Source organism: Ceratotherium simum, chromosome 24 (genome assembly GCF_057802395.1).
Source record: "Ceratotherium simum simum isolate JZ-2026a chromosome 24, ASM5780239v1, whole genome shotgun sequence".
NCBI classification, from domain to species: Eukaryota; Metazoa; Chordata; class Mammalia; order Perissodactyla; family Rhinocerotidae; genus Ceratotherium; species Ceratotherium simum.
The window spans coordinates 35,839,973-35,863,577 of NC_141923.1; the positions used below are offsets into that span (position 1 = coordinate 35,839,973).

Sequence of the window (23,605 nt, forward strand, 5' to 3'; positions counted from 1 at the left end):
CTTGAAGCTGACTGGGATCCAGTTTAAGCACAAAGGTATCATTTTTAAGTTGACTCAGAAATCTACTTAAAAAGAACTAAGACTGCCCTATCCCTAAAGGCTGGGAAAGCCCAAATCTTTACGACTAAATGTCCAGGAAGCACAGAGACCTTTTTTTGGCACTTTTAATAGAAGGCTAGCAGCATGCCATTGGTGTGTTGCCAATTCAGGAGTTGTGACTTCCGTGCCTTTACCACTTGTAACCTTCTTTCTACTACAACTGTATTCCCATCAGATCCATGGTACCCTAGCATCTTCCTGAATGCTGATGGCGAATAGGACTCTCAGTAGGCAAAGGAAAATACCAGCAATCTAAGAAGAAAGCAACTGGAGGGTGGAAGACTAAGCATAATATTTGGGACAGCTCCTAGTGAAATAAAACTGCTAGGGGGAACAGACAATTTTCACAACAGCAACAAACAATTAAAGCACGAAAGGAGATTCACTTACAACATTAAAAGGATGTTCTGGAACAAAAAACATGATTTTCAAATTTTAAAATTTAGTAGATGAAGGTGAATACAGTCCCTGTTGAAAACTCTATTAGTGGCCTGGAAGACCAAGTGGTAGAAATACCTCAAAGGAATGTACCAAAATACAAAATGATGGAAGTCATGCAGGAAATAATAAGAAACTTGGAGGCCAGAGGAAAAGACTGACATATTACCAATAGGAATTCCATAAGGAGGAAAAGGAACTGACTGAGGGGGAAAATTTCATTTATTTGAAAAGTCTCAGGCTTCAAGATTGAAAAGATATACTGAGTTCCAGGCAAGATTGCCAAAAAAAACCAAAACCAAAAACAAAAACAAAAAACCAAAACCTAAAAATGTCCTGGTAAAATTTTGTAATTTCAAGGATGAGGAGAAAATCTTACAAGCTGTCAGGCAGAAAGATTGGGTTTACTAACGAAGGAAGAAGAATATTGGCATTGTACTTCTTACCTACAATACGAAAAACTATACAACAGTAGATTAACATCAACATACTCTGAGAAAAACAGCCTGTAACCCCTAAATCCTATAGCCAGTCAGACATCATTCATTTATCAGGATAGAAGAAAGATATTTGTGAAAATGAAAAGATTCAGATAATAAATCAAGTAATGTTCTGGAAAAATGACTCTAAATGAAAAAAATGAATCAGATAAATGATCTTAAGATAGGGCAGATGAAGAGGAGAGGAAACACTAGTGAAATACACACACACGTATAAAACTATATAGCTAAATCTATGATCTAATAGATCAAATAGATCTAATCTAATAATGATCAAATAAACTGGGGAAGTATAATATATGTACTAAACATGGATTCCCTAGAAGTTGTAGAGACATATTGCAAAAGAAAACTTAATAACAGTCTAGAATTAAAAGCATGGTCTCAGCAATACCTAAAAGTTGAGGGGGTGGAAGGAGATAGGGGAAGCAAAGGTACTCTAAAGGTCTCACTGGTGTAGGGGGTGCATGGAGGGAATGGGAATGTCTTTAGGAAGGATATAGTCAGCACTTTTAAAAAATATAACAGTGGGGAAATGTATAGTTGATTATGAGTATCAGAAATTGGAAGGAAAGCATGAGAGCGATGGTAAAGTATAGCATAACTTTCAAAATAATAAGGGAGTAAAAGGGAACAAATAGCACCTGGATCAAACCAACAATAGGGAAAAAGGGAAAAAATAACAATGTTGTGTAAATAGTAAACATAAAGTAAGATGGAAGGAAAAAACATCAAGAGAATCATTTATAGCAAACCTCAAGGTAAAGCAAAATGGACTTTATTCCAGGATTAGGGTTACAGTAACTTAAGGCAGATCCAAGACTGAAGGTGTTTTTTTTTTAAGCTCAAATTCCATTTGAATGTTCTCTACAATGGATACACTTAAAGAGATGAACGACTGAAAATAAAGGGTAGAGCAGAAAGACACCAGGCAAATGTAAATAAGCAAAAAAGTAGAAGTGGCATATTAATGTCAAAATGAAATTTAAAGTTAAAAGAGCTAAAAAGGATAAAGAGAGGCAACAAATTGTGATAAAAGGCAAATTTGTAAAGATGATACAATATATAATTGTCTCACCAGACAAGGTCTCATTTTATCTAGGCTTCTTGACTGCCCCACCAAATCCCTGTACTTGTAGCCACTCAACAAATGAATGGAATGAACCCTGGCCTCAACTCAATCTCTCCACGGTAGCTTTGGGAACGAATAGTGTACAATTATTACAACTATAATGATATTATGAGCAAATAATATTGTCTGCAGATGGAAGAGAAGATACTACTTAACTGTTACACAATCATAAATAGTACTTTCTTTGAAAGGCTCTCATGTAGAAGAGGGAGTCAATTTATTTGGTGTTGCTCCAGAGGGCAGAATTAGGACTAGTGGATGGAAGAAACAGGGATGAAGACTGGCTCAGTGTAATGTAAAACCATCTTCACCATAACAGCCATCCAGCCAACAACAGAATGTGCTGCCTCATGAGGTAAATAAGATCTTTCTCACTAAAAGCATCAAACAAAAACCTGATGGCTAGCTGTTAGAAATTTTCTCTAACACCTCCATTGGGTGGAACATTGGACTAGCTAACATCAGAAGTTCCTTTCAATTCTAAGATATCGTGATTCTATGGAAGTACTGAAATTTATATAAACACTGCGACTATTTTCTCTTTACATTTAGACTGAAGCATAGAGGGAGAAACTGGAGCACTGCAATATTAAACTCATCTTGTAGATCACATTTTTCTCCCTCTCACTTTTTTTTTGTGTGTGTGAGGAAGATCAGCCCTGCGCTAACATCTGCCAATCCTCCTCTTTTTTTTGCTGAGGAAGACTGGCCCAGGGCTAACATCCGGGCCCATCTTCCTCCACTTTATATGGGACGCCGCCACAGCATGGCTTGCCAAGCGGTGCGTCGGTGTGCACCCGGGACACGAACTGGTGAACCCCGGGCCGCCGCAGCAGAGCACGCGCACTTAACGGCTTGCGCCACCAGGCCGCCCCCTCCCTCTCACTTTTTGAACATCAGGAACATTCGACTATTTGTCTTGAGTGAAAAAAAATAAAAGCATTTTTCTTCCCAAAGCTATGACATCCACCTTTAACTTGGGAGATGGCTACCAAAAATAATAACACTCTCCTTAGAGTTCTAACTTAATCAGATGTCAAAGAAGCTTAAACATAGTACAGAGGTAGATAAAAGAGAAAGGAGAAGCATATCTCAAAATAAATCTATCACAGAATGAATGTGCCTTTCTCAAAACTTGAGGTACTAATCAGTTTCTTTGAAGGAAGAATATGTCTAGAGGGTATGATATCTTTTGACTTTGTATCTTTTCAGATTTCAATCTGACTGCTTTGGGGGCCCACTTTTAGTTCAGACTTTTTTGCTTTTTAAAATTTGTATCTGTCTTAAATTACTGTAATGCTGATTCTGGCATATAATTTTTTTTTTGCTTTACCATGAAGTCTGCTATAAAATTCAAAACCAAGACAGAGCATTTATCCAAGTTTAGATTTTATGGATTTCAGACAGAGTATTCAGAATGCAAATGAAGTTTTATTTAAAAATATTTAATATAAACACACAGACGGACGACAGTTGCTAATTAGTTTCCCATTTCATCTGTTACACCAATTGTGAGCTGTATCATTTTAGAATGAGTGAATATGACAGTGGGAGAGTGAGAAAAAAAAATCTAGGATTTGGAGATTAAGAAACAGTGGCAGTTGATCATACTAAGATAACAAAAAATAGTTCAGGACATATACTAATCATATACTAATTTCTTCATAGGTCAAAGAGAAATTCCTCAACTACAAATATTTTCTGTGTGTCTATTTCATGTATGGAATCAAATTACATACTACATATAGCCATCATTTAGTCTTTTTTCAGTCCCACTGGGTATTCAGGCACTATGGAGTCATATAAAGAAAGAAGAAAGCATAGTCCCTACCTTTAATTTTATAAGCTAGTGCAGAAAACACATGACAACGATTTAGGAAAATGAGTGAAATAAGCAATAAAATTAATATCATTGCTTGAATTCAAATACATTAATTCAAAAGAAAATACATATAAGGAGAAATGATATAAATGTTGAGAATGACAGAATGATCAGAATTGGTTTGGGATACTTAGGAAAAGCTTTATGGAAGATATTACTTTTTATGGGGGTCAGGTAAGAAAACAATTTCTAAAAGTATAATAATACCAAGAGCTTATTCTTAGAAGAATCTGTAACAGCAACTCTTCAGGATTAAGAAAGGCAACTGTAATAGCCACTCAGAAAGTCTGTCACCGAGAGTGGGAAGTATCTCTTGTCATTAACGTGTTTGTTAACATAGAAAGAAATATTTTTGGTTAACTAATAGAAAATAAGAAACTTCTGCTGAGAAATGATCAGAAAATAAATCTATTACGTTGGCTCAAAAATTAAGTCTTGGTATTTTGAGCAGAAAAGGGTGTTTATTCCATAAGGGAAGCAGGTAGTTTATAAAGACGACAAGAACCAATTAAATTCAGATCTAAATTCTCCCTGATAATTAGAAATTTCTACTTTTAGAACATTTGGTAAGCACTAGGAAGCTAGGATATGTTTGGTTCACAAATTGGAAGATGTAAGGCACTGGGCTTTGCCCAAATAGTCACTGTACTGTTAAATCTATCTTGATAATTCCTGCTAAATGTGCCAGTTTTATAAGAATCCAATTTGCTATCTCAGTGCTAGTTCCCCTTCTGTTTCATGCTTTAATGTGAAAAGGCAGCTTCTCAAATTGGCAGCAGCAGGAGCAGGCAATTCACATCTAAAACACCGATCAATGACACAGCCAAGCAAGCCCACCATGAATTTGAGTGGGACAGGCTTCTGTAATGGCGATTTTCCAGAAGGGGGAACCCTTTTCTTAATTATGAGAATTTCCCAGCCCTTCAGGCCTTGAAAGACTACAAGGTCTAAGTCTGTAGTTTGGAAGCTACATTACCAAGCTGTTTTAAAGCTGATGTAGAAATATAAACAGCTCAATAGTTAAAATCAATTTTAGGAATGATATAAATTTAATTAACACTGAACTTTATTTTAAAAATTTTCACCAAGTGGATTCTGTGTATTTGAATCATGATTACTACTTGTTATATTCATGAGACAAATGTGTAAGATGATCTATTTAAGCCTGAGGAAGCAGCTCCCTAACTTTTTAAATTAGAAGTTTCTTAAATCCATTTGGAATTTTGTCACTCCCCCTCCCCCCGCCCCCGCCATTTTATATTTCTTTTTCTTCAGAAAATGAATCACCCCAGCTGCAAAGCTTTATATCATGCATTTTTGGGGGATGTGTCTCAGTTACTAATGCAATTCTGTTGTCAGTGGCATACTTTCTGGTCTGTTCCTATAGCTAAGGTTTTTGGACTCACTTTGGAGGGACCCTGTAAGATTCTTCTAGACAGTTGCACAGTTGAAAGTTTCCAGGTTCCATGGAAGGAGAGGGTGGTATAGAAAAAGATGGCAGCGCTGTCTAATCTAGGAGATGTACTTCTACTAAGTGCTGTGGTCATAGGGTTACCAAGATACACCTTGTCCTAGCCTTTGTGGAGCTTATAGTCTGGTGGGAAAGAAAACAACCTTGGCTCAGTATGAACAAATCCTTTTTCCACCCTGTTTAGGCCACACAAGATAGCAATTTCTCTAAGAAATTTTATTGGGAAACTGAGGGAAAACAAAAAAATGCAAAAACAGAGAAGCATTTAAGTGCCCAAATGACCAATATCTTAACCAAGTCTGGCCAATTGTCTTGGCTGGCACATATAGTACTCTGTATTTATTTACCTACTGAAACATTCTCATTTTTCTTAGACACTCCCCCCACAGTAGGGAAACAGTAGCTCATGCTTCCTAGGAGGACAAAAGGAGGCTAACAGATTATTGAACCAGCCACGGAGAAAAGAAAACTAGGACATCTACTGTCCCATATTTGAGGTAGAAACAGGATGGAGCTTAGAAGTAGTTTATCCCTATAAACACACTAATTGGTGCCAAGTTGAAATCTCATTTTATCCCTGCTATCATCGTAGCTTTGCACATGGCAGACACTCAACAAATGGCCATAAAACGAATAAAATAAAAATTTAAAAATGCTCTCAAATAATTGTGGGTATATGCCAAGATTTAGTTATAAAGATGTTCATCATTTACTTACCAGTGAGAAAGATTAGAAACAACCTAATGTCTGACAACAAGGGATTATATAAATAAATCATATTATACTTTATACTAGAGAATAATATGTAAGCATTAAAATGATACAGCAGAGGACTATGTAACGATATGGACAGGTGTTTATGATATATTGAGTATAAAAAAAGGAAGGTTAAAATAAGACTATGATTTCTTTGTTTTCTTACATACACTCATATACACCTAAACTGTATACATGCAGAGAATTAAAGAATGGAAGAAGGGTAACACTGGGTAATGGGCTTATGTGTTAATTTCCTTTCTTTTCTTTTTTTTTACTTATATTTTCTAAATTTTCTTCAATGAACACTTATTTGTTCTAACATTAAAAATTTACATGAAAAATGTACATCTAGAACAATGGCCCAAGAAATGCATAATAGAACTGGACCAGGAATAGAAGATGGTAATGGTATCCCCAATTTAGAATCTTTCAATGTCTTACTACTAATTACGATTCCTTAAACAGCATTAAAAGATACCATGCAGTCAGTACAAAGCTGACTGCTTCAGGAGAGTCTTTTTTGCATAGGTAGTTCCTAACTCACAGTTTATGTTCCCAGAATTTATATGTAAAACTGGTTGGTTGGAACCTGGAATACATTTCTATAAAAATAATATTACAGATGGTGTGCAAGATTCTAGGATAGTTAAAAAACCAAACCCTAATTTAGCTCATAATATTACTAATATATTGCTGAATTATTCTTTGGTACTAGCCTGAATTGTGGAAACAAGACAGAAGACTGAAGAAGAATGCTGAAATGCAAAGCATTTGTTTATGGTATCTTCCCCCCTATAGAAAGGTATCGTACCTTTCTATAGTCCTTTTCTGCTGTCAAATGAACTTCTTGCCAGGCCCCCAGGATCTTATTATGCCAAGGTTCTGATGTGGTCCTGTTCAGGGCTTGCCCTGTGCCTCAGAGAACTCCCAAGTTCTAAGTGATTTGCTCCTGTTCATTCAGGACATCAGATTTACCCAGATATTGGATGTCTGATTTGAACTAATTCATATTATTATGAAAACAACTCTCTTTCAGGTAGAATACTTTTTAACACAAATGGATCTCTAAATATTAGATTATCAGGAAGTACAGCAAAGTGAAGAGAACACATTTAGCCAGTATGGAGGATATTTGGGCTAAATAAAACACTTTTCCTAAATAGGCTGGATCTTGAGGGTCAAGGAACAAGGAGATTAACTGGCCCTCTAGACTGTTCTTGCTGTTCATGGCTTTTCCCCTTTTCACTTCTCAAAAAGCTTTTTCTCCCTTCCCTCCCTCCCTCCATCCCTCCCTCCCTCTCGCACTCTCTCTCTCTCTCCTATAGAAGATACTATGAATTTGGTATAACAAATTACCCAAAGGTAATAAATGCTGCAAAAGCAGCCCCAGCAGTTGTGGGAGGAAAGGTAAAGGAAGAGCTTATAAAAGGAAAGGGGCTTTTGTTTTTATGGAAGCAAGAGTTGTCTATTTTACAGTGAATAAGAATCTTTATTTAGGGTCCAGAACATACACTTGAAACTACTGTAACAGACCCTCCTGTCGTTTTTTCCCACTTCTATATCACCTAAAGATCTAGGATTCAGCAACTCAGGTCCTTATAATTCATTTATACACACAGTCAATATTTAATTCAAAATTTAAACTAAATTTTCCTCTCTGGCTTTTGAAATGTTCATGGCTACTATTTACTTAGGAATCTTATTCATTACAATGGATATGGCCTATTTAGTTTATTAACCTTAATGTTAATGAATTGTGGGTGCTAACCCCACTTGAAAGGTCAGCATGGTAGAGCAAAAGATGCAGGGACTTTGTAGTTAGACAGGCCTGGCTTGGACTCCTTACTCTGCCTTTTACTAGTTGTATGACTCTGAACAGGTTATTTAATTTTTTTAAGCTTCAGTAGTAGTATCTACAAAATAGGGACAAAAGACACTTATCTGGCTCTGTTGTTTTATGAGGCTTAAATAAGATAAGTAAGCGAAAGACTGGAGTATAGTACTATATATAAAGCAAGTACTCAGTAAAGATTAGTGTCTTTTCCTAGGTAAAGATTGACATGTTTGGAGTGAGGAGGCTGGAGAAAATGGATGTGGATTGGGTGGGGAGGAAAGAGAGGAGTGGAATAGAATTGAAAACTTCCTTGTAGTTCTTACCAACAACTGTTTTATTCATCTCTGTAGTACCCAAGACTGGTACAATGCCTGACATAGTGTAACCCTTCATAAAAGCTTGTTGAATTATTAGAATATGCTTACATAACAATAATACACATATGTGTGTGTGTGTGTATATACGTACACACACACACACACACACACATATACGTATAAAACTCCAATTCTGCCACAGATATATAATTTGCATCTTAGGAAGATTATATTGGTAACAGAATGAGGATAAGTTAGAGGGGAACAAGACTTGAGGCAAGGAGACCAGTTAAGAGGTTAGTGTCATATGTCTAGATGAAAAACAAATGAAGCCCCCAACGAAAGCCAGGACAGTAGGGATGAAGAGATGGGAATGTAGAGAAGAAATACTGAGGAGGGAAAATCTATAGGAGTTAAATATAGGGGTGAGTGAAAAAGAGGAGCTATAATGACTTCCATTCAGGTTTCTTCTGGCTTGGATGACTGGGTGGATGGTGGTGGCAGTCACTGAGATAGAAGAACTAAAGGAAATGGAAAAAGAAGGTAGTGGGGAGAGGCATTGAGAGAGGTAGGGGGATGATGAATTTAGTTTTGGATATGTTGAGTTTGCAGTGTCTACTGGACTTGAAGAAGATGCACCTAGTAAGCAGGTGGATCTAGGCATGGAGCTCAAGACAGAGATAAGATTTGGGAGTCATTAGCATAAGAAATCAGAAAGACAGAAAGCCAAAGGTGAGCCATGGAGACACCTACATTTAGGGACCGAGCACATGAAGAAGAGCTAAAAAAAACCAAGAAAGAATGAACTGCAAATGAAGCACGAAGATGTGGAAATGGTGTATTGCTAGAGAGGGATGTATAATTGTGGTAGAGAGACCTAATAGCTGGGTTTTGCAGACATTTTATTTGTGTTTACAGACACATACCATTTCAACAAGGCTTTGTAATCCAGATGAAAATAAATCAACACTGACACTCTTCTTTTCCATGTAATAGCCTTCACAATGTCTTTTGATTTAATCACTTTCTGTTTAATTCTACTTCCAATCTGAGTTTAAGCTCTGGAACTTTCTAAAACATTTTTATGACTGAGCTGTAATTTCTAGTACATGTAATTTCAAGGGCAAGATCTACCTCTGTTTCAGCTTTGTATCTTCAATAGCCTTTGGCTTAAAATTCATAGTAGATACATGACTAAATTTACTATATCCTCATTACTTCCTGTGATCCATGGACCAGCAGCTTGTTATCTTTGGGAGCTTGTTAGAAATGCAAAATCTTGGCCTACTCCAGATTTGCTGAATAACAATCAGCCTTTTTTTTTTTTTTTTTGGTGAGGAAGATCAGCCCTGAGCTAACATCTATGCCAATCCTCCTCTTTTTGCTGAGGAAGACTGGCCCTGGGCTAACATCTGTTAGCCCATCTTCCTCCACTTTATATGGGTCTCCCCCACAGCATGGCCTGACAAGCAGTGCCTCGGTGCGCGCCCAGGATCCGAACCCGGCTGCCAGCGGCGGAGCGCACGCACTTAACCGCTACGTCATGGGCCGGCCCCCGACTCAGCCTTTTTAGTATGATCTCCAGGTGATTAACTTAGGTACACAATCAATACTTCCTGACTGACTGAACAATGAATAAGCAAATTGTATTGGTCTTCTTACTTCTAGTCTGTCTCCAAATTTAGCCCATGTGATACACCTTGGTCAAATTATCTTTCTAAAACAATAGTTTATTAGGTCAATTCTGCCTTAAAAAAAAGAAAAAGCTTCAAATTTAACTGAATTGACTAGGTTCTGCCTGGATTGTAAAGCTTTTCAAAATCTAGTCTCATATTTCTACCAAATTTACCAGAATTATCCTTCTATCTGAACCTCCTATTCTAATCAGTTTGGCCTGACCTGAGTCTACTTCTCTATTTTATTTTATACTTCTCTGTTTTTTCATTCCATGTTTTGTATGTGATTAACACACTCACTTTTTCTTTTCGTTTTTTTTTTTTTTTTTTTTTTGCTGAGGAAGATTAGCCATGAGTTAACATCTGTTGCCAATCTTCCTCACTTTTTGCTTGAGGAAGATTAGTCCTGAGCTAACATCTGTGCCAATCTTCCTCTACTTTATATGCGAGTTGCCACCACAGTGTGGCTGACAAGTGGTGTAGGTCTGTGCCCAGGATCTGAACCCGCAAACCCGAGCCGCCGAAGCAGAACGTGCTGAACTCAACCTCTACACCACGGGGCCAGCACCATCTCTTTTTCTAACTATACAAAACCTATTCATCCCTCATGTTCTAGGTAAAAGAGTTTTATAAAACTCTCTCTGACCACTATATAGTGGTGCTTCCCTTCTGACATATTTATATTTATTAGCTTGTCTTCATAATGATAGCAGAGAATTCTGGATTATAAATGTCACGAAACTTAGATTCCATTGCCACCTCTGCCACTAACTTGTATAATGCTGGGCAAGGCCATTTAACATCTCTGGGTTTCAAAATTTGTCCTTTATTTTAACACTAGGAACCCCAACAGTATTGTGTTCCACACAATATGAGAAAATATGTCTTGGGGAATGTATTTTAATACACATATAATATTTATAAACGAATGGTTTAAAAATATAGTTGTTAACTCTCAGGTATTTGAAGAACCCACCCCTCCCACACTCTTCACTGTACCCTCTTTTTTCTTTTTTGTGAGGAAGATTAGCACTGAGCTAACATCCGATGCCAATCCTCCTCTTGTTGCTGAGGAAGATTGGCCCTGGGCTAACATCTGCCAATCCTCCTCTTTTTGCTGAGGAAGATTGGCCCTGGGCTAACATCCGTGCCCATCTTCCTCTACTTTATATGGGATGCCGCCACAGCATGGCTTGATAAGCGGTGCGTTGGTCTGCGCCCAGGATCCGAACCTGCGAACCCTGGGCCACCAAAGTGGAGCGTGTGAACTTAACTGCTACGCTACTGTGCTGGCCCTCACTGTACCCTCTTTTTAAGTAAAATGTACAATAAGTAAAGACAAAATTCAGCACAATTCAATCCAAAGAAGTTACAAAGTCTTACTCTTCAATTTTAACATTGTTAAAATTATGGTAGGTGATAAGAATAAGAGCTGAGAAGTAGAATCATACAGAATTTAAAAACCAGACTTGAATCTTTCTTTAAACTCAAGAATAGAGCTCTTATTCCCTACACTTATCTGTCATAGCTGACTGAGGGCTCTGTGCTCACTGACATTCTTGAGCTATTTCTCTCCCTGCTTTAAACATAGGGTAGTTTCTCCTATGACCCTGCTTGTTTCTCTGGAGAGTTTCACATAGGGGCTTCTGTATAATAACTTTTGCTCTCATTAGCGAAGGGCTACACAGGAAAGTGAAGAATGAAGAGGGAGGCAACATTCACAGAATATCAACAGGCTTCAGATTAAATATACCTTGTTTCCTTTGCTAAATTCCCAGCCCAGATTTCCATTAGAAGAGTTATAAAATCTTTCCTCCCACATTCCACCTCTGCCTTCTAAACCATTTACTCTGGGCCTCTTCAATATAGCACTCTAAGACTGTGAAAGTCTAGATTTGTATCAATCATATTTTAAAAAAATTGTTCTCATTTTACGTGAGGTATTTTGATCCAAGAAAGGGATACACACTAGAGATTTGTATATTCTCAGAACTTCCAATATCATGCTTATAGTTTTGTTGTTCATTATATGCTGTTTTCAAGGTACATTTTGGAGTTATATGTAATATCAACATTAATTATTAGGAAATGTCTACCACAAATCAATAGCGTGGGCCCCAGACAATTAAATATTAGCATATCAACACATGAGCCTTTCACTGGTCTTTTGGCCCTTAGAGTTAAGTAATGGCAGCGTCTACAGTATATCAAGTAACCTTTTTTTGTATATAAAAGTACAACAATAGGAGAAGAGAATGGACAGAATTATAGTCCAGAACAGCTCAGGGTCAAAAAATGACACATACACAAAAAAGCTCCTTTTACCTTAAAATATTTTTTAGAGCTCATTAATACACTTGGAGGCAGGGCCAGAGCCAGTGGTGGGTAGGAAACAAATCCTAAACAATCTGGTGAGTTTGTACCCTAGAGTTTCAGGCCTGCCCTGTGCGTTTAGAACTCCTGGATTCATCCTATCTCTTCTCAGAAGTTAATTTTTGTCTTCTTTATTTTTTTTATTTTTTATTTTTTTGTGAGGAAGATCAGCCCTGAGCTAACATCCATGCCAATCCTCCTCTGCTGAGGAAGACCAGCCCTGAGCTAACATCTACTGCCCATCCTCCTCCTTTTTTTTTTTTTTTTCCCTTTTTCTCCCCAAAGCCCCAGCAGACAGTTGTATGTCATAGTTGTACATCCTTCTAGTTGCTGTATGTGGGACGCCACCTCAGCATGGCCGGAGAAGCAGTGCATCGGTGCGCACCTGGGATGCGAACCCAGGCCGCCAGTAGCGGAGCGCGTGCACTTAACCGCTAAGCCATGGGGCTGGCCCCAATTTTTGTCTTCTTTAAAGGTGTATCTGCATCAGGATAATTTTTAGGTGCTTGTTTATATGAAAGGATAGGTTATTGTCAGGTCCAAATTCAAATAACCACCCCCCTCTTTTTTTTCAGTGGGTTCTTTCTATTCCCTTCCTGGGGCTGGAGCCTGGGTCAGGGTAATATTAGGTAACCTGTGACGCTGGCTTTACCAGCATGGGTTCTAAGTTGGCTGGTTACTTAGCTATGGACTTCTCTAGAACTAAACATCCAGGTAAATACAAATGGTGAAGACTTTAAAAAGAACGACATTTGAAAATATGTCTAACAGCCTCTACTCCAATGTCTTCAGAGAAAGAAAAAAAATCAGGAGGAAAGAAGAGAACTTCAAAAGGTGAGATGACATAAAAGCTACTATGTTTCAGGTTACTGGCAAGATTCTATGTCCAAGGTTTGGACCACATTGTGTCCAGTCTGAGGCCAAGCTGGGGTTTATAGGTGTCAGAGGATACCTTGTGAAATGGTACAGCAGAATCTCTTCAAAAGCACTTTTGAAAATGTGGGGAAAGCACTCATCTTAAGAGAAGAAGGATCTAGGCATAATGAATTTTACTCAGTGACAAGGTAAGAGAGAAAGTGGTAATTATGGATGGCAGATACATTATGGTATCTGTCACTCAGATTTGTCTCCACTAGGTTGATGTCTGAGTATTTCTAAAAGCAGGCACATCTCTGGTGAACTAGAAATAGTGCCTGGTGAACGATGGCCAAGCAGCAGTGTTGCATGGTAGTGGGATGCTCACAAAGAGCAGAATTGCTTTTGTGAAACAAAAGTTGGAGATTCACAGAAATACCTAGGGAATTTAGCAGAGGGCTGAGTTAACTTAGCAAACTGGGTAATATACTCTTAGAGATGGGCAACTATAGTCAAATGTGCCTGCCTTTGTACTTACAAGTGGGTAAAGCCTGGAGAAACGAGTTACATAAGGATACAAAAATCAATATAAAAGTCTTAGAAAACAATTGTACTTAAACTTCAAAGAATCACTGAGTGCTAATTCTGACATTCTAAGAATCACCGAGTGCTAATTCTGACATTCTAACTCTCCTCACCCATGTTTTCCCTATCTTTCCTGAAACAAGTAGAAGTGTGAATAGGGAGAACACCATCACTGTTACTTCCACTAGGATAAAGCCAACACTATTAAAAAAGACCCCTGTAAACTTAACATACACATAGGGGAGCAAAATATTTATCCTATTGTAATAGGCCTTCCAGGAAAATGTCTATCCCTAAAAGACATAGACATCTCCATAATTCTTTGGCTTCTGAAGAATCAGATATATGAAAATTATGGTGTTAAATTTCTGTCTCTTTAGCAACAATCCCACCTAGTTAGTACTCCCAAAATTCATATTTGTATAGTAACAACTTCAAAATAAAATCCAATACTTACTTGTCTCCCACAATTCCCAAGTTGATTGTGGGGTAACCATGTTCCTGAATTGTTGCTAAGAGGGTTGAACGATTGCTGTCTCGAATCTTTCCTGGTAAGAGGTCATCTTCGGGATTTAGCAGCTACAAAGCCAGAAAAACCACCACAAATTATTCTCTTAGTATAATGTTGCCTATTATTAATGGAAAAAAATAGACCTAGTAAATAGAGTTTAGCATATCTAGCACCTACAACAGTACCTGGCATGTAGAAGATATAGCTCAAAGGATCTGTGCATAAATATTCAAAGTATAGAAGGATGAGAAAACATTCCTCCAGAATTAAAAGATGTGCCGAAATTTAAATGGTGACTAAACAGCAGGCCAAATATCACACCAGCTTTGACTACGATTTGACCAATAGTGCTCTGGAGATACTGGCCTTCCCAGTGGTTCCTCACTGGGGCAAACTAAATAAAACAATTTTCTTTTTTCCTCCCAATATTATTTCCCAATTTGTCTTTCACTGAGAACATCTGAAGTAGAGACTGTGTGACACGATACTCTTAAATCTGAAGAGAACAATCATTTAGCTTTTCTCTCAAGCTTTTTGATCTCTTTTCTGAAGTGGGATCAAAAAAGTTAAACTTATCTGAAGGACAGGGAGACAGATGTCTCTTTACTAGCAAACTTAAACAAGTAACACTTAACTAAACATACCCACAAATCCATGACTCTTAATTGAATCACCCTTTAGAGACAATATCTACTATTATATGTCTATGAAGAAAATTATAAGAAGGTTATTCTACGTTAGGATGTTCCAATGAGACAGTGAGACAGTGTGGTACAGTAGGAAGAGCTTGAGATTTAGGCAAGTTTCAAATTCAAGTTGCCCAAACACATTATGCCTTAATTTTCTCATCTATAACATAAAGTAACAATAACTACCTTGAAAAGTAGTTTTCAGGGTTGAGATAATGAACACTTGGTAAATATAGATAAATACACAATAAATTTGATTGTCTTTTCTTTCTTTATGATATATGATATTGAAAGAGCACCTATTTTCCCCCTAATTGTTCTCATATTGTTACTCCTAGATGCTAGTATATATGGAATTAGCTTATAATGTGAACACAGATTTAGATTTATTAGATTATAAAATACTTAAGAGTAGGGGGTCCTTAACACACATGGACACACACAACATACAACTTTAATTTATGCATCAATTTTAAGATGTATTTTGATTTCAGAAATAATATAAAATGAAAAAAAAAATACATCTTTGATGTGAGAAAATCCAGAATATTATTTTAGGAGGCTGAAGGCAAGCCTGCACATTTCAGATGCTTAGGCTGTTAATATGGCTAATATCCAGGGTTTCATATCTCAGTTCTACCAAACAAAAACCTCTAGCCCCTTCAATCTTCCTCCTGACTCACTGGTGAGACCATGTGGCCAGACCTTTGGCTTTACATTGGAAAAGTAGTAGCTTTGCAACCAACTGTCCCCTTACAATAGCTGGAGAAAAACTCTGATCGTCTTATTCAGTGTCACCTGGGAGTCTTCCCTTCAATATTGCACTAATTTAACTTAATCAGATGCCATGTGACATTGCAACCCACTTTCATCCTTAGTCACTGGCAGAGCTCGGAAAACTGCTATTGCAGTGCTAATATAGATTAATTTTCTAATCTTAATTAACACATGGTTATTGAAGTTACATAATTTTGTAAAGGCCAAAGCTTGCAGCTCTTTAACTCCATTAATCAGACAAGTTGCTTCCAAGAGAAAATTGTGTGGTTATATAATTTTTTTTTTCACGAAAGAGTAACTGACCACCAACTGAGATTCCCCTGTTATTAGGGTGTTTTCTTTGCCATTCATGTTCCTCTCTGTTATTTTGCTGCAAACAGTTCTAGAAATAACAGAACAATTAGAGATCACTGGAGAACCAGTTATTTGTAATTGACATAGTGAAGTAATAGTTAAATAAGGGTGTGGGATTTACAGTGCATTTTAAGTATTTTCAAAGAAAACATAGAGAATTGAATAGAAGATTATAAGGCTGAATATAATCGAATAAATTCACAATATTCCCCTTTAAAACTGAATCTTATTTTCTGGTATACTTCTGGTCAACTCTGGAATGATGCCTGAAACTTATTACAGTTAAAACGCAAATAAAAAAAACACAAAACAAAGTAAAACAAAACATAACCCATTATCTCCATACCTTGTTCCTTTCCTATCTACCACATATTAAATTTCAATTTCCTGTTTCTGTTATTGTCAGTGGTACCACTATCTTCCCAGCTTTCAGACATTTAAGCTTTGATTCTTTTTTTTCCTTCGTAGTCCACCATCTTCCCAAAGGTCTCAATCATTAACAACATCTTAATCCGTCTCCTCCTTGAGCCTACGTTTTCATTCACTCTCTTACCACCCCCCTTCCCCAATTTCAGGCATTTAATATGTCTAAATTTCTGCAAAAGCCCTATAATTGGCTCTCTTGCCTCCAAACTCTTTTCTTCTGAGAAATAAAACAGAAACATCAACTTGCAAAACTGTACTATTACTTGCATAACAGATAAACTGTATCAAACCAGGACATGTAACTCAAACTATCTTAAAAATCTTATCAAATTGTCTTAACACAAGCTTGTTCAGACCTATATGCTCCAAGATAAGACCATGGACAAATTGAGACCATGGTAAACGCACATGGACTCATGTGCTCCAAAGTTAGGACTTACTGTTCCAGCAACTCACCTATTTTACAAAATCTGACCAGTCTCTGCCTAGACCTTACTTAAAACTTCTACCTGAAAACCACCCAATGACCAAACCCAATCCTCTAAATCCTGTAAGTATCCTTCTGTAACTTCCCTGTTTTGAGACACTACTGAGACTCTGTCAAGGTGATGCTCTCCCTTGCTCAGAAACTTTAATATATCCAGCTTTGTATGATCAACAGGTTTCCCTCGTGGTCTTTGTATTAGACCTTTGATAGTCATGGAGGTCCCACCAAGACTTAGGTAAGACCTGTTGCCACCAGTATTCTCATACTGGTTACAGTGCACTTTACTCAGGTCTCTTAAGCCTCTTTGCTCAGGTGATTATTTGTTTATGATCCTAAGTCCAGCACTTTATGTTAAACTCTGATCCTTTTTTGTTGCACTCCCAAAGCTAACTGATATTTACTTTGTTTGTTGTAAGAAAAAGGTTCCCAGGATTTTTTGGTTATCTGACCGAATTTATACTAATTTCTGTTTTCTTTGGTGAAGGTGTGCTAAAGCATGGATTTGATACTAACCATCTTGTTTGGCTACACTGTTTTGTGTCTGTAAGAATGTTTCTTAGTTTATGTTTGAGAAATTGGCTTTGGAACAGATCTCCTCTCTACCCATTCTGGCCTGCTGATTTTTAGGGTCAGCTGTCAGGGGTTCAAACTTAGTGTTAAGGACTTTAGACATAATATATAAGCGATATTTTCCCTTTTGACGGACCCTTAGGTAATTAATTCATGGATTCAGCTAACAATAAACTTGTGCTAACTCCTGGCATAACTCTGGGTTCTGTTTTATCTTTCTTGCATTTATCTTTCTAAAAAGCATAATTTCATCAAGGACAATTTGAATTGCAGTAGTCATTTTGGAGTGCTTTTGACATGACCACAATCATTCATTTGAAAACACTTTTAGAACAAAAGGGGAACACAATTCTGAATATTCACTGATTACCATTTTTATTGTTATGCAAAGATTCAAAATGAAATTTAAATAAAAACATAAAAAAATTCAGTTCTTTTGTTAAACCCTCATGAGAAGGTTTTATTTATCTAAAAGAGAAATCACTTAGTTTATTGTAAGAGACCTCCCTCTTTGTTTCTGTTCTTCAGAGATTTAATCCTATGGTTGTAACCATGGGCCCATTTAGAGCCAGTTTGAACAGACCCCACCTCTTATCAACAAAGTGATTAAGGATTGTCTTTCAGAAAAACTGCAAAGTCACGCAGCCAGGGCATGCACAAAAGAAGAAATCATGACCTGAAACGACCTTGGAACCAAAGAGCCTCCTTCTATGGAACCCAAGGACCAGGATGTGACCGAAACTTGAAAGCTGGACTAGTATCAGAAGCGAGGGGTCCCTCATTCAGGAAAATCCGGTGTTAAAATTCCTTCCCAATTTCATCATAGATGTTTCGAACCTCATCATAAATGTTTAAAACCTTACCATAAATACCTGAAGCCCACCAATGGAAACCTGTCCCACCAGCGTTTCCGTGTGCCAACCTGTTCTCCCTAACCTCTTAAATTTTGTCCCAAATCCTGAATCGGGGAGACAGATCTGAGGGCACACGCCCCCTGTCTCCCTGGAGATCCACTTTGCAGAATAAAAATCTGATTCCTCCCCTCAAAGGCTGGTGCCATAATTAATTGGCTCGTTTATGCACATCGGGCAGAGAACCCCAATTTTGTGCGGTAACAATTGGTGACCACGAAGGCACGAGGTCCTGTGACGACCTGCCCGAGGCTCTGGAACCCCTGGCTGGGTGTGGGGTCTTTTCATCGACCCTAAGCGGCTACCTAGACAATTTCGTCTAGAGGCTCGACTGATTGGATTCCTATTTCCCCACTGCAGCGCTCCAGGCCCAAAGGCGTTTTTTTTTCCTTTGGGAGAAGAAAACAGCTCCAGGATCAGATGTCTTTTGGGTGAGTGACCTTGTTAAAAAGTGCCTGTGCCTAAAACTGTCTAATATTTTCTCAGGATTGTGGGTTAGAGGCCCCACTGGTGAGATCTGGTTGCTGGGTTAAAGTCCCAAGGCAAGGGAGACAATATAAAAGGGTTACAGCCGCTGGGGTACTCAAATGGATTGGGTTCGAGTCGGGAGCTCTGGGATAGGGTCCCAGAATACTGGATTTCTGTGTCTATGTTTGACTGTGTTATTTGTTAAAATTGGCTGATTGGGGACTGAATTTCTCGGTGACCATAACAAACTGCCTTTTAGACTAATCTTATGAGGGTCTTCTGACTCCGAAGAAAAGAGGCACTGTTCTCTCTGGTCCTTTGGGACGTTCCCAGGTGACTGGGGACTTTACAGAGGTGTCGGGGTGACTGCCCATGACCTACAACAGCCTCATAGGGACCCCACCTGAAGAACATATCTTACTGGGCCCTCATTGTTCGTGGTGAGGCAGTCGGCAGTGGCAGCTCATCCGGGGCTTAAGTCACCTGAACTTTGTGGGTGCCAGAATATGTAAGGGAAAGAGTCAACCCCTCGATTATTCTTGGGGAAGCTGTTCCCACAAACACACCTTAAAACACCTTTCCCTAGAAAGACTTTGTTGTGGCCACCTTGATAAAAGCCCCCTCAAAATGGAAAATAAAAATAGTATACCAGAATGTACCCCCCTGGGATATGTTCTTCAAAATTGGGCAATGTTCAGTTATAAGCCCATGGAAAAAAAGAAAATGATTTTCTTTTGTAACACAAGCTGGCCCCAATACTCATTGGAGTCAGATGAGGTACGGCCCCAGAACGGGTCTCTGAACTATAATACCATCTTGCAATTAGACCAATTCTGTAAAAGAGAAAAGAAATGGGATGAAATCCCTTATGTGCAGTCTTTTATGTCTTTATATCAGAATAAGAATTTGGAAAAAAGATGTAAGATCATGATTCAGAGGGAAGATCCACAGAAAAAACCTGTTCTCCCAGAATCAAAGTCCGAGGATGATCTTGTCTTTCCGCATTTGCTGTCTCTGCATTAGCGCCCCCACCATATGCTGGAGGCACAGTTGGAGATGACCAGGAAGGGCACAATGACCCCCCTGAAGCCGCTGGCTTGGCTTTATATCCCCCTCTTCCTAATAGTCAGATAGGAATGGTCTCCCCGTCTCACACCCGTGGGGGTACCCAATTCAGCCCAGGGCATGCTCCACCCCAGGCAGGGCAATTCCCCCTAAGGCAAGTTCCTGCAGGTCTCGATGAACAAGGCCAACCCAGAGGTTTTTTGTATGTGCACACTCCCTTTTCAACTTCGGACTTATACAACTGGAAAAACAACATGCCTACTTATCGAGATGATCCCCAAAAGATGGAAAGTTTATTTACAACCATCTTTGCTACTCATGATCCCAACTGGGCTGACATTCAGGCCCTTATGAACACCCTCCTCACCCCAGAGGAGCGCAGGATGGTACTGGACAAAGCTCATCAGGAGGCTGAGAGACTCCATAAGTTACAACCTAACAATCCAATCAGCGCTCCAGCGGTAGAGGCCATACCCGGAGTTGACCCAGGCTGAGACCCCAATGACCCTGGAGGCCGGGCAAAGTTAAACTATTATAAAGCATGTTTAATAACTGGAATGCAGAAGGGGGTCCCAAAGCTGAAAAGCTTAAATAAGGTCCAGGAAGTACAACAAGGGCCAAAAGAAAATCCTTCAACCTTTCTGGAGAGAGTCTTTGAAACCTATAGAAAGTATACTGACATTAACCCAGAGCATCCGGATAACATGAGACTGACCTTATATGACCGTTATCAATCAGAGTGTCCCTGATATAAGGAAGAGACTGCAAAAATTGGAAGGGGGATTAAGGATGTCCATCTCACAACTCGTTGAGATTGCGTTTAAGGTGTTTACCAGCCGAGACCAGGAACAAGAGAAACAAAAACAGCAGGAGATGCGAAAGCAAGCTTCGCTACGCTACTCGCTACGCTACTCGCTACGCTACTCGCTACGCTACTCGCTACGCTACTCGCTACGCTACTCGCTACGCTACTCGCTACGCTACTCGCTACGCTACTCGCTGCAGCCCTCTGTCGCAATCCTCCAAGGCCTATGAGAGAAGACAGACAGCCGTGGGTAAGACCCCGCGCACCCCTACCTTCCAACCACAAGAGATACTCAGGCCTGGGGCCCAGACAATGTGCCCTTTGTAGGCAGGAGGGTCACTGGAAACAACCTTCCTCGGCCAGAAGGGAAACAGGCTTGCCTCAAAGCCTCCCACCAGATGCCCCAGCTCGCAGATAAGGACCAGGAATGACGGAGCCTGGGGGCTCCTTTAACCTCCATTAGCTCCATCGACATTTCCCACAAGGAACCCTGGGTAACAATAGCAGTGGGAAAGAAACTGATGGACTTTCTAATTGACACCAGAGCTACTTATTCTGTATGAAACACCAGGCAGGGCCCCCTCTTCTCCAAGACCACATCCATTACTGGTGTATCTGGGGAAGTCTCTCATAAGCCTTTTCTACAACCACTCAAGTGTCACATAGTGAAAACGTATCTAAAGCACAGCTTTCTGTATATGCCTGAGTGCCCTATCCCCTTGTTGGCATGAGATTTACTGACAAAATTAAATGCCCAAGTAACTTTTTCACCAGAAAAAGTAGACATTAAAGTCCTCCCAGATCAAGCCTGTGCCTTCCAAGCAGCTGTTACAACTGGGAGAAGAACCTTAATCAGAAGTCCCTGAGGAAATTCTGCAAAACTTAAGAGCGGATGTTTGGGCTGACGGGAGGCCAGGAAGAGCCAAGACGGTTGATCCAATAGTAGTTAAACTCCGCCCAGCCGCCAAGGCTCCAAATTTAAAGCAATATGCTTTAAAGAGACATGCAAAGGAGCGTATAAAACCTCTGATAGCCACCTTTCTGAAATGCTAACTAATCTGACCTTGTCAGTCTCCGTAATAACCCTCCCATCCTGCCAGTACAAAAACCTGGGACCAGAGACTACCGTTTTGTATAGGATTTGAGAGCCATTAACCAAATTGTAGAGGATATACATCTGGTGGTACCAAATCCTTATACTTTGCTTACAACTTTATCTGGAGACTTCTGCTGGTTTACAGTTCTGGACTTAAAGGATGCCTTTTACCGCATACCCTTAAGTCCCGAGTCCCAGGAACTGTTTGCCTTTGAATGGGACGATCCAGAGACTAAGGTAAAACAACAATATTGTTGGATGGTACTTCCACAAGGATTTAAAAATGCCCCCACCATCTTCGGGGAAGCTTTAGCCAAGGACTTAAGGGATCTCCAGTTAAGTGAAGGAGTCTTAGTCCAATATGTGGATGACATACTGATTGCTAGTAAAACTAAGGAAGCTTCAGACCAAAATACAATCCTTACTTTAAACTTTCTGGCAGAACAGGGATATAAAGTTTCTAAGAGAAAAGCACAAATTTCTCAACCGACTGTAAAATACCGAGGATTTGAGTTATCAAAAGGACAAAGAAACTTATTGCCAGCTTGAAGGGAGGCATTAGCTAGGGTGGCCGTGCCCACCACCAGAAGATAGTTGCGAGGGTTCCTGGGCATGGCAGGATTCTGCCGTATCTGGATCCCTAACTTCGGACTGATAGCTAGGTCCCTCTATGAGGCTCTCAAGGGTGGAGATAATGAACCCCTTAATTGGACTGGAGAATGCCATAGAGCCTTCCAAACTATTAAAGAGAAGCTGCTTACCACACCTGCTCTAGGCCTTCCAGACATTCAAAAGCTGTTTGACCTGTTTGTCCATGAGAGGCAAGGAGTTAGCCTGGGGGTACTAACCCAGAATTTGGGTAACACGAGAAGGCCTGTTACCTACTTCTCAAAATGGCTGGATATAGTGACTAAAGGATGGCTGATCTGCCTGAGGGCAGTAGCAGCCACCTATGACTTGTTACAGGAGGCAGAAAAGTTTACTTTGGGTCAGCCCACCACTGTGCACACCCCTCACAGTGTACTTCCTCTTTTGGAACAGAAGGGAGGATACTGGCTCACCTCTGGCAGGCTAGGCAAATATCAGGCCATACTACTGGACAACCCAAATGTAAAATTAAAGATGGTATCCACCCTAAATCTAGCCACTTTGCTTCCCACTACAGCAGGAGAACCTGTCCATGAGTGTATACAAATAACTGAAGGAGTTTATTCTAGCAGACCTGACCTGACTGACCAGCCTCTGGAGAATCCAGATATAGAAATGTTTACCGATGGGAACAGCTTCATGGACCATGGACTTGAAAGGCTGGGTATGCCATAGTAACTCATCAGGAGGTCCTAGAAGCAGAAGCCCTTCCTCCAGGTACATCTGTCCAGAAGGCAGAACTCATAGCCCTCACAAGAGCCCTACATCTTGGAGCTAAGAGAAAGGTAACCATTTATACTGATTCTAAGTATGCCTTCTCTGTCGTGCATGCACATGGGGCTATATGGAAAGAGAGGGGTCTACTAACTTCAGGAAG

At 39.4% G+C, this 23,605-nt stretch overlaps 1 protein-coding gene across 5 annotated transcripts in view; it reads right to left on the minus strand.

Annotated features, from left to right (window-relative positions):
• Nucleotides 1-23,605, minus strand: part of GPHN (gephyrin) — a 642,551-nt gene that overhangs the window by 42,923 nt on the left and 576,023 nt on the right. For all 5 annotated transcript variants that reach the window (XM_004426256.2, XM_004426255.2, XM_087448348.1 and 2 more), the window contains one exon: nt 14,379-14,500. In XM_004426256.2, the coding sequence (XP_004426313.1) occupies nt 14,379-14,500 (122 nt within the window). The remainder of the gene's footprint in view (nt 1-14,378; nt 14,501-23,605) is intronic.